The sequence below is a fragment of the Garra rufa genome, chromosome 9 (assembly GCF_049309525.1).
Source record: "Garra rufa chromosome 9, GarRuf1.0, whole genome shotgun sequence".
Taxonomy (NCBI): Eukaryota; Metazoa; Chordata; class Actinopteri; order Cypriniformes; family Cyprinidae; genus Garra; species Garra rufa.
Window position 1 is genome coordinate 26,305,369 of NC_133369.1, and position 18,643 is coordinate 26,324,011.

General features: G+C 33.5%; 1 protein-coding gene across 2 annotated transcripts; it reads right to left on the reverse strand.

Moving 5' to 3' along the window:
• Window positions 1-505: 505 nt before the first annotated feature.
• slc2a3b (solute carrier family 2 member 3b) lies at window positions 506-18,022 on the reverse strand. 2 transcript variants are annotated; one of them, XM_073846601.1, is made up of 12 exons: window positions 17,190-18,022; window positions 16,337-16,484; window positions 9,366-9,467; window positions 9,107-9,267; window positions 8,777-9,017; window positions 6,578-6,740; window positions 6,184-6,371; window positions 4,270-4,374; window positions 4,007-4,108; window positions 2,967-3,026; window positions 2,646-2,846; window positions 506-2,556 (listed from the first exon to the last, which is right to left on the reverse strand). In XM_073846601.1, the coding sequence occupies exons 2-12, from the start codon at window positions 16,358-16,360 to the stop codon at window positions 2,311-2,313; spliced, it is 1,593 nt and encodes a 530-aa protein (XP_073702702.1). In that variant the 5' UTR covers window positions 16,361-16,484; window positions 17,190-18,022; the 3' UTR covers window positions 506-2,310. The 2 variants fall into 2 exon arrangements, with proteins under 2 accessions (XP_073702702.1, XP_073702703.1); XM_073846602.1 differs by lacking the exon at window positions 17,190-18,022 and having other exon boundaries at window positions 16,337-16,560.
• Between the last annotated feature and the right edge of the window lie 621 nt (window positions 18,023-18,643).

The following is an 18,643-nucleotide window of genomic DNA, read 5'->3' on the forward strand; positions in this document are numbered from 1 at the left end:
TTTTTCAAGCTTTGAATGTGAAAAGTATTTTCATAGCTTTGTTAAAATTAAGTTAGAACCACTGACTATTTTGACAATGTTCCATGTTTCTGTGCCCTGACCATCAGTAGGACCCTTGCTGTCTATGAAGGGTCAGAAAGCTCACGGATTTCATTAAAAATATCTTAATTTGTGTTCCGAAGATGAACAAAAGTTCTTAGAGGTTGAGTAATTAATAACAGAATTTTCATTTTGGGTAAACTATTCCTTTAAAGCACAATCTTTCAAAAAAACAAACAAACAAAAATGATACTTTTATTAGAGTAAACTTTATCATTATTGTGGCTTAAAAGTAAAGCAATATCTATTTGGATGCATGACTTTTATGATATGATGCAACATGTCATGGGAAGGAACAGGCCTGTCATGACACATGATAGTTATCTCATAAAAAAAAAAATGTACAGAGTTCGTGATGCGAACACTCACAAACACATGTCAAAGCAAATCTTGTGCAATGGGAATGTTTTAATCTTGTCAATCTCACAAAAGTGCTTACGGTATTACATACACTCATATTTAGAACAGTTTGTTTGAAAAAAAAGAAGAAGAAAGAAAATAAAAACCTAAGATTGGAAATAAAATCATTAAAACTATAAATATAACAAAATATATAAATATTTATATATATATATATATAAAACACGTTCACAAAAACAAACAAAAAAAGAAACATCTTTGGTGCATACTCCAAAAAACTCCAAAAAGCATTTCAATCATCCAGTCAGACTAGTGCAGCAAAATACAGTAAGAAATGTAAACAAACAATATATACACAGTAGAGTAACTACTTCCAAAAACCAAAAGCCTACTAAAAAAGCACAAAAAGAGCGACTGGATGCACATAGGTCCATGTTGAATAATAAATATGTGCTTGTGACCATTGGATGCCATGATTAGTTTTCATATGATCCTATATCAGTAGTATTCATCAATAGTATTTAGAAAAATGATGAACACCATTTAAACATCAATAGTTAATACCTTCAGTACCATCTACAGAAACAGCAACACATTCTGAAATACATAACTGGACACTGGACAATTGAAAATCGGATTTAAACAGTAAAAATACTCCTTTGCACAAAAATCCAAATGCTTGTGGCATGAATAGTAGCCGTAACAGGAAATAGACAGCAGTTCACTGCGAGTCTGATTAGCACATACATTCAGTCTGACTTAAAGCTACTGTATGTGATGCTTTTACCTTGAAATATCTCATGGTACAGTGACTTCTATTAAAGTATATGGCTTCTGTTCATTTCCCACGCTTCCTCCCAAACGTCTGTTTTGGAAATTAGCTTGTTGAGCAGGTATGAAATACTGCAAAAAGGACGAACTGCTTTACGTCAGCAACAAATGGACATGTATAGCTATCCACTTTAATTACGACGGTGAATTCCACTCACTTAACTGTTGGTGCCTCCAAAGTCACTGTTTTAAGCTTTTGAGCAATATGGGAAATTTGCTAACCAACTATGTAAATATAATATATAAGTCATAGTAATCAGTTTAATATTACACATGATTATGTGACAAGTGCTTAGTGCTCAGTAGAATTCTCACACATGAGTTATTTTAAAAAGACAACTAAACTCTAACTAAACATACAGTACTTTAACATCTGCAACCACATGTAATACATATTTGCTCATAATGACTTTATAACTGGCAGTTATAAAAAGGCTTTCAATACCCTAACACTGTTTAGTACCTCTACATCAGTGGTTTTCAAACCTCCCTGCTGAAAAAAAAAAAAACAATAGAAACCAATTTGTAACAGTTTTAATGGAAGCTGTAATGGTGCCTGTTGGTCTCTAATTCTATTGGTATTGGTGGCCTTCTATTGGTTGCTTGTTAAAACTAATAAATCCTAATGAAATATGTCCCAAAATACTCTACAGAAAACCATTTTTAATGGTTTTAATGGTTAAAAGTTGATTGTTTGTAATGCTTGTAGTGGAAACCATTAGAATGTTGTGATGGTTTCTATTGTTTTCTTCCAGCAGGGCTTTGAGACATTTTTAAACCCTATCACCTTTTTGAAGAGAACTCATGTCGATAATAATAAAAAGCCACAGTGATTTGACACCTGAAATGTGATTATTTTAACATCTCACTATCTCACTGATCTGCTTGATAAATACGACAAGTTATTTCTTTATAAAAATGCCCATTATTTAGCTGCATCTGTTCTCTATTGTAAACTGTATGGGTTGATTTAAGGTGTCAATCTTGTGTGGGTTGTGTTTTTTTTTTCTATAGGTTTGCTCAGCTTTTCTCCTGGCCTGCCAATTCAGTCATCTGAAACTTCTCTGATGATGGGGATACTGGCATTGTGATGGCACCGTCTGGGGACGTGTAGTTGGCAGCGTTGGAGCCTGCAGCATTGGAAAACCCACTGGCGATGTCCTCAAATGTTCGGCCTTTGGTCTCAGGAACCCGGAAGTAGGTAAACACGAAGAAGATGATGAGGAGGATGAGGAATATGATAAAGACGTACGCATCGCACAGTTTCTGAAAAGAAAGCAAGATAACAATAATGCGTTTAGCTCTTGTGTCCTTGAAAAATTTAAGACCGTTAAATTCGATGACAAGGTTCTTACCAGTAGTTTTGGAAAAAGCAGGCCGACAAGAAAGCTGGCGGTCCAGTTGCAGCATCCTGCCACGGCGATAGCTGCCGGGCGTGGACCCTGAGCGAATAACTCTGCCACTATGAACCATGGGATTGGTCCTGGTCCCATTTCAAAACTGGCCACAAATCCGAACACTGCCAGAATGGCCAGAATGCTGATTGCTGAGGTTCCCTGTTAGCCGTGTATGGAAGTTGAACCATTTGGGGAGAGAAATAGAGAAATTATACATTTCAGTGAATGACTTATAACACAGATGTAAGTTGGTATTCATTAAAAAGATCATATACTGACCTCTACAGGTGCAGATTCGGCGACGGAGACTGCAGTCACATTTTTTGCTACTGTAGGGTTCTTAAGGTCAGAAAAGACAAAAAATTAATTTAATACATTTCTAAATAAGCTGTAGTTATTTAGGAGAATTGTAGTAGAATTACTCTACTTCCAAAAAATAAATTTGCTGATAATTTACCCACCCCCATGTCATCCAAGATGTCTTTCTTTCTTCAGTTGCTAAGAAAATAAGTTTTTTGAAGAATACATTACAGGATTTTTTCCATATAGTGGACTTTAATGGTGCTCAATGGCTTGAAGGTTATAAATGCAGTTTTAGTGCAGCTTTACACAATCCCAGCTGAGGAATAAGGGTTTTATCTAGTGATATAAAATTATATATTATATAAAAATTGCAATTTATATACTTTTCAACCTCAAATGCTCATCTTGTCTAGCTCTGTGATTTGCACTCTGTGCACTCCAGTTTAAGACAGTTTGGTTATGTTGAAAAACTCCAATCTCATTTTCTCCTCTAACTTCAAAATCACCCTACATCGCTGTACCAACCCAGTGAACATGCAAGGAGAGTCAAACAACCTTTACAAAAAAAGTAAAACAGCGATGTAGGTCGATTTTGAATTGAAAACATACCCTAACTGTCTTGAACTGGAGTGCACAGAGTACACATGTGTATCACAAAGCTAGACAAGACAAGTATTTGTGGTTAAAAAGTGTAAAAATGGCTGATCATTTTGCTAGATAAGACCCTTATTCCTCGGCTAGGATTGTTAAGAGCCCTTTGAAGCTGCATTTTTAACCTTCAATCTGTTGAGCACCATTGAAGACCACTATATGGAGAAAAATCCTAGAATGCTTTCCTAAAAACGTATTTTTTTTTGCGACTGAAGAAAGAAAGACATGAATATCTTGGATGTCATAGGGGTGAGTAAATTATCAGGAAATGTTTATTCTGAAAGTGGGGTAATCCTTTAAATCCATACCAAGATTTAAATGGTTTATTTAATAATATAATGTTATCTCGCAAGTCCCAAACTCACCACAAGTTTAAGCGAAATGGTCATAAGCAGAGCACAGAAAGCCATTCCAGCCAGTCCGATCATGTGAAGTGTTCTTCTTCCTGCCCTCTCCACCAGGAAGAGCTGTTGAGCAAAGCGGTGGAAGAGTCAAAACACAGTCCTTAAGTAACAACATATTAGTACACCCTCATAAAAGTATTTAAAAGACATAAGGGCATAAATATTGGAAATAACAGGGTGATTTTTGTTTATGTGAGTATTTTAGCTTAGCTGTGTAAACTCACAGAGATGACAGTGAAGAGAGTGTTGACGGCACCCACTCCAATAGTGGCAAAGACTGCCGCAGTGATACCTGCATTTCTGAAGATCTCTGTAGAGTAATAAATGACCTGGAAAATTGACAGAAAACACAGCTGGTCAACATTCAGAAAAGTTCATGTCAATATTCTAAGCCGAAGAGGGGGAAAACATGCAAGGAAGGCTTAGAAATGGACAGAAATTAATTGATTTGTCTTGTTTATGAGTAAAAATATCAAAACATTATTTAAAAAAAAAGATATGTTCACTAGAGAGAATTGTGTACTATATTACAACTTGTTAGAGAGAATATTATTATGTATTACAAACATACAGTGGTGGCCAAATTATTAGAACACTAGTATTTTCACCAGCTGAAAAATGGTTTCAAGTCAGTTTTCACATCATCCTCTAGTCTGTCTGGAATGACATGAAGAAACAGAACAAACTGAGACAGACTAAATCCAGGAGAACTTTGGCAATGTCTTCAAGATGCTTCAAGAATCCTACCTTCAAAGCTGTAAAATGAGGTATCACAAATAATGTCATAAATACATTTTGTTTATCAATTAACTTCTATTAGCTAAATGAAATCAATATTTGGTGTGACCATCCTTTGTGTTTAAAGCAGCTTTTGCCCTAGGTGCACTTGCACATAGTTGTTCCAGGTAGGTCTCTTAAAGGGTCCTGGAGACGTTTTCACAGTTCTTCTGGATTTAGTCTGTCTCAGTTTGTTCTGTTTCTTCATGTCATTCCAGACAGACTGGATGATGACGAGATTAGCACCGGCTGTTGTCAGACTCCTTGAGCAAACAAATATCTCCCTGGATTATTACAATTAATGGCAAAATAATGTTTGGAAATGTAAACTGATATTTCCTACTGACACACTACAGCAAAATATAGAAATAACTGACTTAAAGCCATTTTTAGCTGGTGAAAATACTAGTGTTCTAATAATTTTAATCACTGTATATTATTATATGCTTAATTTTCATCACCTCAACTGTTTTTAGTCATAAAAATGAGGGAAAATAAATCAGTGAGGGAAAATAAATCGGATATATAATAATACATAGTATATATGTAGTCTACAGCAATCTGTTTAGTTATAAAATTAGTTATTTTTTGCAATGTAGACTTTTAATAAATTTGTGCTGATAAAATTCAGTTCAGGCATTCTTTCAGACTAGAACTGTGTCATTGGTATTCAAATTCCTTATTATAGCTTTATATAGCTTTATCGGTGGCGTCATCTTGATGGGTTTGGAATTTAACATATTCTTCAGACAGCCAAGCAGATCTTTGTCATTGTTTAGCAAAGCAAAACAATATATGTGACCTTGGCCCACAAAACCAGTCATAAGGGTAGTTTTTTTTAAATTGAGATTTATACATCATCTAAATAAAAAAGATTTCCATTGATGTATGGTTTGTTAGGATTGGAGAATATCTGGCAGAGATACAAGTATTTAAAAATCTGGAATGTGAGGGTGCAAAAAAATCTAAATATTGAGAAAATTACATTTAAATTTGTCCAAATGAAGTTCTTAGCAATGCATATTACTAACCAAAAACTAGGTTTTGATATATTTATGGTAAGAAATTTACAAAATATATTAATGGAACATGATCTTTACTTAATATCCTAATGATTTCTGGCATAAAATAAAAATCGATAATTTTGACTCATGCTATTGCTACAAATATACCCCTGCTACTTAAGACTGGTTTTGTGGTCCAGGGTCACATATAGACTAAAGATATCTTGTTTGATGGATATGTATCTAGAAAAACAAGGCACTGCTGGCTATGAAAATGTTTAACAGGATCAGTTTATCAAATAATAATTTATACATGGTGCGAGAAGACTTGTATGAAGTGTGGAGTGTGAGACTCACAGCGTTGATGCCGGACAGTTGTTGGGACAGCTGCAGGACTATGGCAATAATAATGGGCTGTCTGTAAGCGGAGTTACGGAACAGCTCTGGAATAGAAACTTTCTTCTCCATGGACATCTTCAAGGCCTCTTCCTTCATCTCACGAATGTCGTCCTCCACATCTGAATGCCCACGAAGACGTGTCAGCACTAGGGGTAAAAACAAAGAGAGAAAGTCATACATAGTCAGCGCAGAAGAGTAAATGCAGTTTAGTTGCTGCCTGAGAAGGTGGAAAGGTCCTGGGGCTTCTAGAATCGTCACCACCTTTCTCCTCGCTAGCAACAGACAGGCCTCCTGCTTATCTACACCCTCATTTGATGCTTCTTAAGACTTTTTTCAGTCATGGCAGACTCACCTTGGCGTGCCTCTTCCTCCTGGTTCAGACTGATCAGCAGGTATCGAGGACTCTCAGAGCAGAAGAACAGCATGATGGTCTGTAGTACTGCAGGCACAGCCGTCAGAGCCAACAACAATGGCCACAAAGTCTGAGACCCCAGCAATGACTCCAGACCTAAGATCTACAATGAAATCCACAAAAATATCCATTTATAACTATTTCGTTCTTACTTTCTTACTTACTATTCTTGAAGTATATAATCGATATATCACAAAGCAGTAAGATGACTTCCACAAAAGGATAAATTCTGAATTACAATGAACAGGGACTAAAGCCTTCAAGGTTTAAAAAGGACCCAAAACCACCATAAAAGTGTCATAGAAATGTCCAAATATCTTCTTAATAGGGGTTGACCGATTATCGGTGCTGATATTAAGCAGTTTTATGGTTACTGGTTTTAGTCATTTTCAAAACCGATTTGCCGATAAAATGATTTAACAGCATTTAAAAAAAGTTTTTGTCAGAGCCCTTATTATTGTTAATTTTAACATTCATTTTTATTTTTACATCAAACATATGTATATATCGTCTACTTGATCTGTAATAATCAGATTCTGCATCTGCCCCGAAAAACACATATCGGTCGACGCTTACTTCTGAAACCATAAAATAACTTTTGCAAAGAAATTATTGAACATTTTTGTTATTTATCTGTCAATTTCTGTTGCAATTTGAGAACCATTCAGTCCAATTCATGAACAAATAATTCAGACCAGTTTTGTGAAATGAACTGATTCATTAATAATATCTGACTCAAGAGAATAATTTCTTCACAAATCAAGCATCACTACTTAATGAGGCAAGGAGTTCCCAGGATTTGTAGGGAATAATAACTCACATGTCAGTCTGTACCTTGCAAAAAGCTATCATATGACTTCAGAAGAGTGAATATAGCACACAAATCATATAGACTATTTGATTATACTTATATGATGCTTTGAATATTATTCAAGCTTCAATGTCTTTATAATTGCATGAAAATACGATGTTTATATGGGTTTTAAATGAGAAAAGCGAGAGTAATTGATGACAGAAAGTTAATATTTTATGTGTGATATCCCTTTTACCTCTATGGAAGCCTATTTCCGCCACTGAATAGAAAATAAAAAAGTAATTGCGAGTTTTTATCTTACAATTCTGACTTTTTTTCCTCATAATTGCGTGTTTACAACAATTACAGTCAGAATTGCGTAATACAAACTCCCAAATGACTTTTTTTTTTGCAAATGCGAGTTTGTGTCTCGCAATTCTGACTTTTTTCTCACAATTCTTTTCAGAATTGTAAGATATAAACTCACAGTTGCAAGTCATAATGTCAGAATTGTGACTTTTTTTGCAAATGCAAGTTTGTATCTCACAATTCTGACTTTTCTCGCAATTACATGTTTTATATCTCACAATTCTGACTTTTTTTCTCAGAATTGTCAGATATAAACTCAATTGCAAGTCAAAATTGCGATATATAAACTCACACTTGCAAAAAAAGTCAAAATTGCCAGTTTTTATATCGCAATTTGGACTTTTTTTGCAAATGTGAGTTTGAATATCGCAATTCTGGCTTTTTTCTTCAGAATTGTGAGATATAAACTAGTCAGTTACGAGATAAACTAGATTCAATTCTGACTTTTTTCTCAGAATTTTGTGATATAAACACATTTGCAAATTGTAAAGTCAGAAAAACTTGCAATTCTGACTTCTTTCTCACAAATGCAAGTTTGTTTCTCACAATTCTGACTTTTTTCTCACAGTTGTGACTTTTTATTTTAGCTCTGTGAGATATACACTCATAATTGCAAGTCCAGTTTTGAGGGGGGAAAAAGACTTTCAGAATGTTTTCAGAATTGCGAGTTTATATCTCAATTCTGCCTTAACTTGCAATTTCGTGTTATAAAGTCCGAATTGCGAGATATAAACAATACTGAGAAAAAAAGTCACAATTGTGAGTTCATATTTTGCAATGCATCAAGCAATACTGACTTTATAACTCGCATTTACGGGTTTATATCAAGCAACTCTGAAAAAAAAAGTCGCAATTGCAAAGAAAAAAGTGAGAATTGTGATTAAAAGTCACAATTATCTTTTTTAAAATGTTTTATTCAGTGGCAGAAACAGGCTTCCAAAATTTTTCATTAACATTCATAGATTAGAAAATCTAACCTGTGCAATTAGGATGCCGATGACCACCCCGAGCTGGTGAAGGGTACCAAAAGCCCCTCGCAGTGCCGTTGGAGCAATTTCACCCACATACATGGGCGTCAATCCTGTACACAGGCCACAGAAGACACCAATAACCAGACGGCCCACTATTATCAACTCATAAGAGGTGCACATGTCGGATAAACCCATCAGGCCTCCACCAATCAGAGCTAGGATGTTGGACAGAAACATGGATTTACGTCTGTAATGAGAAGATGGGAGATGAACAAAGGAAAATTTCATAACAAAGCGCTTTGTTTACAGAAATGGTGTGGTTTTTAAATTTCTTACCTCCCTAGTTTGTCAACCAGAGTGCCGACACTAAGAGACCCGATCATGCCGCCAACATTGAAAATGGAAACAGTTAAACTCCACACTGTTGTCAATGTGGATTCTTCCATTGGCTCTCCAGTGCGCTCCAGAGTCACATTTTTGATGAAGTTCTTCACTTTCTGATCATCAACAGAGAGACAGATGATGAGTGCTGAACTAAGTAATGAAGTGTTGTTTTTTGAAGTCTAAAATGTTACTCACTTGATCAAACACTTACCACATCGGGTGCATTGATGACACCTGTGTTGTAGCCAAACTGTAAGGAGCCGATGACAGCCGTGGATACGCAGAGCATGAGGCACCATGTCACCTGCTTTCCCTGGACAAAAAGAAGGAATACACATATTGTGACATGCAGAAAATGTAAAACCGTAAAGATGAAAGCAAAACAGAAACTGAGGGAACCCTCCCATCAATATGGGGGTCCGTTTGTATCAAAAAGTTTGAAAACCCCTGCATTAAAACTTCCTCACGTAAAAATTCAAAATGCAATTCTGCATCCTTGTTTGCTACTTCAGTTCAGCAGCTCAATTGATTCAATTCCAAATGCCGCACAAATTCTGATAGAGACATATTACACAATACAGTATTTCCCAGAGTATGTAAGAAAGTGGAACACGAAAGTTGCACGAAAATTCTGAAATCTTAGGTCTGGCTGCTCTGACCCTAATGTCTGTTCCTTTTTCTTGTGTGAAATTAAGTGAAAATAGGAATAACAACCTAAGATTACAGTCTACTATGTAACTTCTGTAGAGCTGCAGAGGAACCTAAGTTGACCAGAGTTTAAAGAGTTAAAATTCACCTGACTGACAGCACAAATACATACGGCACACACACAGAAAACCACACATTTAGGCCAGTTCCTACTAGTTCTCACATGTTAAGCTATGTGGGTAATGGTTTACAAAGTTCAGTAGTCTGAGGGCCTGTTCTATAGGGTGTATTGGGTGACAACTTCTATTTTTAGAAGTTTTTTTAAGAGAGAAATACAATTAGTAACCTAAAAGGTAATTTGCAATTGTTTTCCATAATAATACACTACCAGTCAAAAGCTTTTGAACAGTAAGATTTTTAAAGTTTTAAAGAAGTCTCTTCTGCTCACCAAGCCTGTATTTATTTGCTTCAAAGTACAGCAAAAATAGTAAAAAGTTGACATATTTTCACTATTAAAAATAGCTGTTTTCTATTTGAATATATTTTAAAATGTAATTTATTCCTGTGATTTGGAAGCTGAATTTTTAACGTCATTACTCCAGTCACATGATCCTTCAGAAATCGTTCTAATGTTCTGATTTGCAGCTCAAAAAACATTTATTATTAGAATTAGATTTCTTTTAGGTTTCTTTGATGAATATAACATTTAGAAGAACAGCATTTATCTGAAATATAAATCTTTTGTAACATTATAAATGTCTTTATCATCACTTTTGATCAATTTAAAGCATCCTTGCTAAATAAAAGTATTCATTTCTATAAAAAAAAAGATAATGACTCCAAGCTTTTAAATGGTATAGTGTATAATGTTACTACAGCTTTTTATTTCGGATAAATGCTGATCTTTGTATCTTTCTATTTATCAAAGAATCGTGAAAAATGAACTCAACTGTTTTAAATATTGATAAAAAAAAATAATGTTTCCTGAACAGCAAAACAGAATGTTAGAAGGATTTCTGAAGGATCATGTGACACTGAAGACTAGTACCCAGGTGAAAAAAAAATATACTTAAATGCAACGAAAATACACTTAAATACCCGCAAATAAATTTTTAGTACATTCTTATTTTTTGTGTTAAATAAAAGTGTGATGTTTATACACTATAAATATACTAATTAAAAGTATGTTTATACTTCAGTAGGACTTTAGTACACTTGAAAAAAAAAGTACTAAATACCAGTAATACTTAAATAAATTTTTTGGTGTACTGAAATAAAGTATACTACAGAAAAAACATACAAAAGAGTTTTATTAGTGTGTTTTTTAAAAGTGTACTTTAAATGCTTTAAACATTAGTTGATTTTTAGTAGACTGTTTACATACTAATCCTAAGTTTAAAATAAGTTCATATATAAAAAATCTATTAGTAAAGTATTGTAGTAGAAGTAGATTTTCTCAAAAGTTGTACTTATGTACACTTAATATGAATGCATTATTAGCACTAAGATTTAAATTGATTTTGAGTGTGGTAATTTTAAGTTTACATTAAATTGATTTTATTAAAAATCTATTAGTAATGTATTGTAGTAGAAGTACATTTTCCCCAAAATTGTACTTAAGTACACTTAATATGAATGCACTATAAGCATTAACACTTAAATTGATTTTGAGTGTGGTAATTTTAAGTTATATTAAATTGATTTTATTAAAAATCTATTAGTAATGTATTGTAGTAGAAGTACATTTTCTCAAAAGTTGTACTAAAGTACACTTAATATGAATGCATTATTAGCACTAACACTTAAACTGATTTTGAGTGTGGTGATTCTCCCAGGTTAAAAAAAAGTGCACTAAAATACACGTTATTTAAGTATACTTAGTACACTTTTCAGTAATGTACTAAAAGTGCTCTATTTTCGCACACTAATTTTGTACTTATTGTACTAAAAAATAGTATTAAGTATATGTTAAGATAAACTTAATACCATCTAAGTGTACTCAACTGTGCTATTTTGAGACACCCTGAAGATGAACTAAAATGTGCTTTTAACATACTATATCTGTATTTAAAAAAATATATTTAGTTACAACTAGAAATACACTTGAACCCTACTTTTGAACATTTATAAATATATTTATGACTAATTTAAAGTATAGCAATAATATATTAAAAGAATATACAAAGTGTGAAAAAAGTGTGCTAAAATACAATTTAAGTACACTTAGTGCACTTCCCTAATGTACTTAAAGTGCTCTATTTTCGGCCACTAATTTTGTACTCAATATACTAAAAAATAGTATTAAGTATATGTTAAGATAAACTTAAAATCATCTAAGTGTACTCAACTGTGCTATTTTGAGACACCCTGAAGATGAACTAAAATGTGCTTTTAACATACTATCTCAGCATTTCCAAAAAATGTATTTTGTTACCACTTATAATAGGATTGAAACATATTTCATAAACCTTTAAATATACTAATTATACATAAAAAAATTAACTTACTGATTATTTAAAATACATGAATAATATATAACAAATGTATACAAAGCGTATTTATAATGTATTGCCCAGATATTTTTATCAATAAAAAATACACTTGTTGATTATTTAAAATACATAAATATATAACAAATGTATGCAAGGCGTATTTATAATGTATTTCCCACATATTTTTATTACAAAAAAAATACACTTGTTGATTATTTAAAATACATGAATAATATATAATAAATGTATACAAAGCATATTTATAATGTATTGCCCACATATGTTTAATAATAAAAAATACACTTCTTAATTATTTAAAATACATGAATAATATATGATAAATGTATACAAAGTGTATGTCACGCCCTTGGACTGTTTGTCTTGGTTTTTCCCAGTGTTTCCCCCATTGGACTGTCTGTTTGGTTTCTCCCATGCCCTTTTTTGGTCTTCCTGCTCATTAGTGTGATCTCCTCCACCTGTTGCTGTAATTATCTCCCCTTTATAAGTTTGTTTGATTTCTTTGTCCGGCTACAAGCGTTACACCTATGTTCCTTCGTTGTGTGCGCGGCTTCCCCAGTCATTCCTGTCTATCGTTACTCTGCCTGAGGATTTATTGAAGACTTTTTATTGAAAACGTTATTTTGTGCTTTCCTACACGCTTCGTGACAACGTATTAATAATGTATTGCCCACACATTTTTATTCATTACAATACAATAATTAATTAATTAAAATATATGAATTATAATAATAAATGTATACAAAGCGTATTTATAATGTCTTGCCCACATATTTTTATTAATAAAAAATACATTATAAACACGCTATGTATAATTTATTAAATATTATTCATGTATTTTAAATGATTAACAAGTGTATTTTTTTATTAATAAAAATATGTGGGCAATACATTATAAATATGCTTTGTATACATTTGTTATATATTATTCATGTATTTTAAATAATTAGTAAGTTTATTTTTTATGTATAATTAGTATATTTAAAGGTTTATGAAATATGTTTCAATTGTATTATAAGTGGTAACAAAATATTTGGAAATGCTGAGAAAGCATGTTAAAAGCACATTTTAGTTCATCTTCATGGTGTTTCAAAATAGCACAGTTGAGTACACTTAGATGATCTTAAGTTTATCTTAAGAATTACTTAAGAATAACTTTTAGTATATAAAGTACAAAATTAGTGCACGGAAATAGAGCACTTTAAGTACATTAGGGAAGTGCACTGTATTTTAGCACACTTTTTTCACACTTTGTATATTTTAATATACTGTATTGTTATACTTTAAATTAGTCATAAATATATTTATAAATGTTTAAAAGTAGGGTTCAAGTGTATTTCTAGTTTTAACTAAATATATATTTTTTAAAATACAGATATAGTATGTTAAAAGCACATTTTAGTTCAATTTCAGGGTGTCTCAAAATAGCACAGTTGAGTACACTTAGATGGTATTAAGTTTATCTTAACATATACTTAATACTATCTTTTAGTACATTAAGTACAAAATTAGTGTGCGAAAATAGAGCACTTTTAGTACATTACTGAAAAGTGTACTAAGTATACTTAAATAAAGTGCATTTTAGTGCACTTTTTTTTTACCTGGGTAATGATGCTGACAATTTTGCTTTGATCACAGGAATAAATTACATTTTAAAATATATTCAAACAGAAAACAGTTATTTTAAATAGTAAAAATATTTCAAAACTTTACTGTTTTGCTGTACTTTGGATCAAATAAATGCAGGCTTGGTGAGCAGAAGAGACTTTGACTGGCAGTGTATGTAGTGGATTGCTTCAAGTAACTTGCTCAATACTGCATTTGGCAAACACCAGTACAAAAAGAAACATTGCGCTGCACCTTTAAACCAGCCAGCAGAACCTTCTGGCATGTTTGCACCGGTCTGATGTTATGATAAAGACTTAAACACACACAAGCTGACTCCTGGAGGAGTGACTGTAAACAAGGATATGGGTTTCATCATGTGATCTGTCAAGAGCCACCTTAATGAATCTAACGTTCATGACGACTTCTGCTGATTGCATCACTGCATTTATCATCCCCAAACCACATATTTGCACCCCATATCCCGCAAAAGCAACCCTAGTCTTCCTAACTTAATTGTCCACATTAATGTATTAAATTAACACACTTACCCCCGGTTTCACAGACAAGGCTTAAGCCTAGTCCTAGACTAAAATGTAAGTCTGAGCTGTTTCAACTGAAACAAAATTGCACTGATTGATCTTAAAATATATCAGTGCCTTTGTTTTGTCTCAAGATTTACACCAGTAATGTTTTTTTCTAAGCATGTTTATAAAAATTACTTAAATGTCCTAATTGAACTATGGCCTAATCCTGGCTTAGTCTAAGCCCTGTCTGTGAAACCGGACCTTAGTGTTAGACTCACTTAACAGATTTGTAATGAGCTACAGTGGATGCTAAATTGGCACTCGGATTGGGAATTTCCATTCTGTTTGTTCATTCTAAAACAAGTAATAACTGGTCAGGATGCTGTTCATATTATGCTCAAGTTTGAACATGCCAACTGAACCCTGCATTCATGAAACCTGCATTCATTTCTCTGTGTCAGTTTTCTTTGGTTTCTTAATTCACATGCTGCAATCCAAGATGACAAAGCAGGTCAAACAAAGTTCCACTACCGCCCTTGCAATTTTTTTTTTTAAATAATTATTTAGGTGATGAGTCAAGTGAACTAAAAACTAATAGCCTGAAGAGACATTAACCAAGGATACCTTACTAAACCCACCTGTGCAACACAATAGTAACACAAATGCTACACAATCAGCATGTAAGCCATGAGATGACAACATTTCAAATCTACATGGGGAGCCCCAGAATATTTACTGCAGTTTTCGCATTGCAACTAGTTTCCTGTATATGGGATCACTGTAGTAACTATGAAAGCATACAGTTAAAGTCAAACGATAGTTGTTCATGAGTCCCTTGTTTATCCTAAACAGTTAAACTGCCTGTTGTTCTTCAGAAAAATCTTTCATGTCCCACAAATTCTTTGGTTTTTCAGCATTTTTGTGTATTTGAACCCTTTCCAACAATGACTGTTTGATTTTGAGATCCATCTTCTGAGGACAACTGAGGGACTCATATGCAACTATTACAGAAGGTTCAAATGCTCACTGATGCTTCAGAAGGAAAAACTATGCATTAAACTTTTGAACAGAATGAAAATGTGCACATTTTTCTTATTTTGCCTAAATATCATATTGTATTTAAATTAGTGCTGCCCTTCAGAAGCTACAGAAGATACTTTCCTGTTTCCCAGAAGACAAAATAAGTTAAATTTACACTGATCTTCAAATTCTTTATGCATATTTTTTCCTTCTGGAGCATCAGTAAGCGGTTGAACCTTCTGTAATAGTTGCATATGAGTCCCTCAGTTGTCTTCATTGTAAAAAGATGGATCTCAAAATCATACAGTCATTGTTGGAAAGGGTTCAACAGTTTAACTATCACTAAAAAAAACAACAAACAAAAAAAAAACAGCTGTGGATCATTCAGGTAACAACACATTATTAAGAATCAAGTGTATGTAAACTTTTGAACGGGTCATTTTTTTACATTTATTTATTATTTTCTCTTGTGGACTGTATGAAAATGTATTTTATGTCAAGTATCTTATTCAGGTCAGTACTAAATACAAAAATAACATGCATTTTGTATGATTTTGCAGATTCTGCAAACTTTTGACTTCTGTAAGCGTACTTTTTGTACTTTAAAGCAAAAAAAAAAAACTATTTAAACAATGATTAAAAAATAAATTAAATGAAACTTAATTTGACATTAAAATGTACACTAAAATGTTAAAAAACAGTGATGGAAGTGTAATCTATTTATGTTAATTAAAAAAAATATGACTACACTAGTGCACATTCAATGTAATTTAGCACATTTGTGATATATATTTTTATAAATCATAATGAAGAAGGCAAAACCTCATCACTCGTTTTGTATAAAGTCACAGACAGAAGAGAAAAGACTCTACCTTACTGTCCTGCATCTTTTCCATCCTGCTCTCTGTTGCGAAACCCAGTTATTGCGATTGAGACAGAGGTCTTCTGTTCTTCCTCTTTTTGCGGTGAAACCAAACGTATGTTTTCAGGGAAAACACAAATCCGTATTTGGAAAAGCCTCTAGAAGGGAAAAAAAAAAAAAGAATGAATAGCTGTTGTCACTAATGCTAAGGAATAAGACAATCCTTTTATGTCTACATCAAGAACAACTACCAAAAAAAAAAAAAAAAAAGAAGCTTCCTGCCACGGATGTCTGCTGAGTTGAGATGACAGTTGAGCATCAGTATTGTGCAAAGCAAATTGCAAAGTAAATGTGGAAGTCAAACACAAGAGGCAACTCTGTCAGCACAAGAACCAACCCTATAATGTTGCTCAAATCTGTGGCTTTCATGTAACATTAAATCCTGCATCAATCTCGAGCAGTGAATAAAATAAAACAACAGCTTCAATCAGCTTCCCTGATTCAAGACACTAGTACTTTCTGTAAGTAGGCCTACTGTAAATCAATAATTCAACGTGGTCAAAAAGTACAGTGAACCTCACTGCATGCTCAGTGGAGTGCCAGAGTTAGCCAGATCACTCATTTGCATCTGCTGTCCTAGGCAGGATGTTGTTACATAAAATAAATGACAGCACTCCATTACAACCAAAAAAGAAAAAATTACAGTATCAAATCACATAAAAAAAATCTAAATCAGTGATCACATATTTGATTTAGTTTTTTAGTTAGTTTTGAGTTAAATAAGGCAGCATCGTCGTCAATACTTATATAAACATAATTCCTTGACTAATTATAAAAAATAGAAATAATAAAATTATATTTACGTTTATGTTTGCAGAGCCCGTGTGTCGATCAGGTAGTTGCTGGTGTGTGATGAAACTCTCGCGTTGGTGGTTATATAGAGAGTGCGACACGAGCTCCAGCACGTCGTCAAATCGGTGCTCCCCCTGTTTCTGTAACATCTGAGTCACAGGATTAAACCAGAACTTCGTTTTAAGTCACTAGCGTAACATCCTTTTGTTAGAAATGACGGTCACGTCTCAAAAACTAGTGAGCGGCCATCTAGTCAGCATCATCTGAGCATCACTCGGAACCTGACAATGACGCCTGAAACGCTGTCTAAATAGGCATCTCATGAGGTTTTGAGGCAAAGCCTGTTTTAATGTCCTTATTTGGTTATTCGCCACATAGACTGGACGTGAATCGCGGCTCTGTTCCTCAGGCTCAGCATCCCACCAGATTCAAACCTGCCAAAAGTTTCTGTCCGACATAATAAGACCGTTATTGTTGTCATGTGAGTGCTTCTGTGAGAGAATGACATCTTTTTTGTTTGTTAACAAGTAATTCTCTCTTCCGAGACCGGACAATTTGCGGGGTTTTCTGGCACTTCATTACAAGTGTGTGATCTAGTGATAACAAATGTTTCGCCGCCTACGCTCGTTAGCTTTTGTTTGTTCACTGAAATTTGGCTAAAAGGCATTACAAATGAATTTCTTTCATATTGGATTACGCACTTTTATCAATTATAACTTAAAGTTAGAAAGTATTTATTGATTTGTGTTTGGGTTAGTGACCTAAAAATGTATGTTTACGTATAATTATTATATTGAGTACAATGTAATAGCATATGAAATAAAATATGTAATACATAACCACACGGAACACTAGACTAGTCGTCTGTGTGTGTGTTTTTAACAGACAAACAGGAACTTGCTAAAGGAAACACATTTTGAGAAGCGAGAGCTATTGATAGCATCCTGCCACTGCGGTCTTTTTTTATCTTTCAGTACAGTCCTAACTAAACTCTGAACCCTTTAAGATAAATTCTCTGGGAGCACAACATTCTTTTTTTATTTTAAAAACAGACACCTGTATTGTATTGTATTGTATTGTATTGTATTGTATTGTATTGTGAAGGGTATCCTTTTACCATTATACTTCCAGCATCAGCTGGTCAAGCTTCTACATGCTTTAGTTATGTACTTGATCTGTCACTGACATGAAAGAAAAGTTTAACACAGACAGACTTGTACAAATAAAAATATGTGGATAGCATATTTTAAATATGCACTGAGGTTATTAAGAGAGCATTATAACAGCTTATGAAGTGCATAATAAAGCACAGCCTAGAAATACAGTGAGCACTTGGAAACCTTGAAGCAGCTTGTTTTAAACAAAACTTACAGTATCAAGGGCAGAAATATATTTAAAAAGCACTTAAGTGTTCAAATCTTAGATGTTTACTAAGATCCTTCTATTATCTGTTGAATCCCACAAT

Bases quoted from the DNA above. Each gene is read 5' to 3' on its own strand.
- slc2a3b (XM_073846601.1), bottom strand. From the start codon at position 16,360: ATGGAAAAGATGCAGGACAGTAAG. The intron at 9,468-16,336 runs GTAGAGTCTTTT...CTTTTTGTCCAG, and splicing joins AAAAGATGCAGGACAGTAAG to GGAAAGCAGGTGACATGGTG. The intron at 9,018-9,106 runs GTAAGAAATTTA...TTCTCATTACAG, and splicing joins CTGGTTGACAAACTAGGGAG to ACGTAAATCCATGTTTCTGT.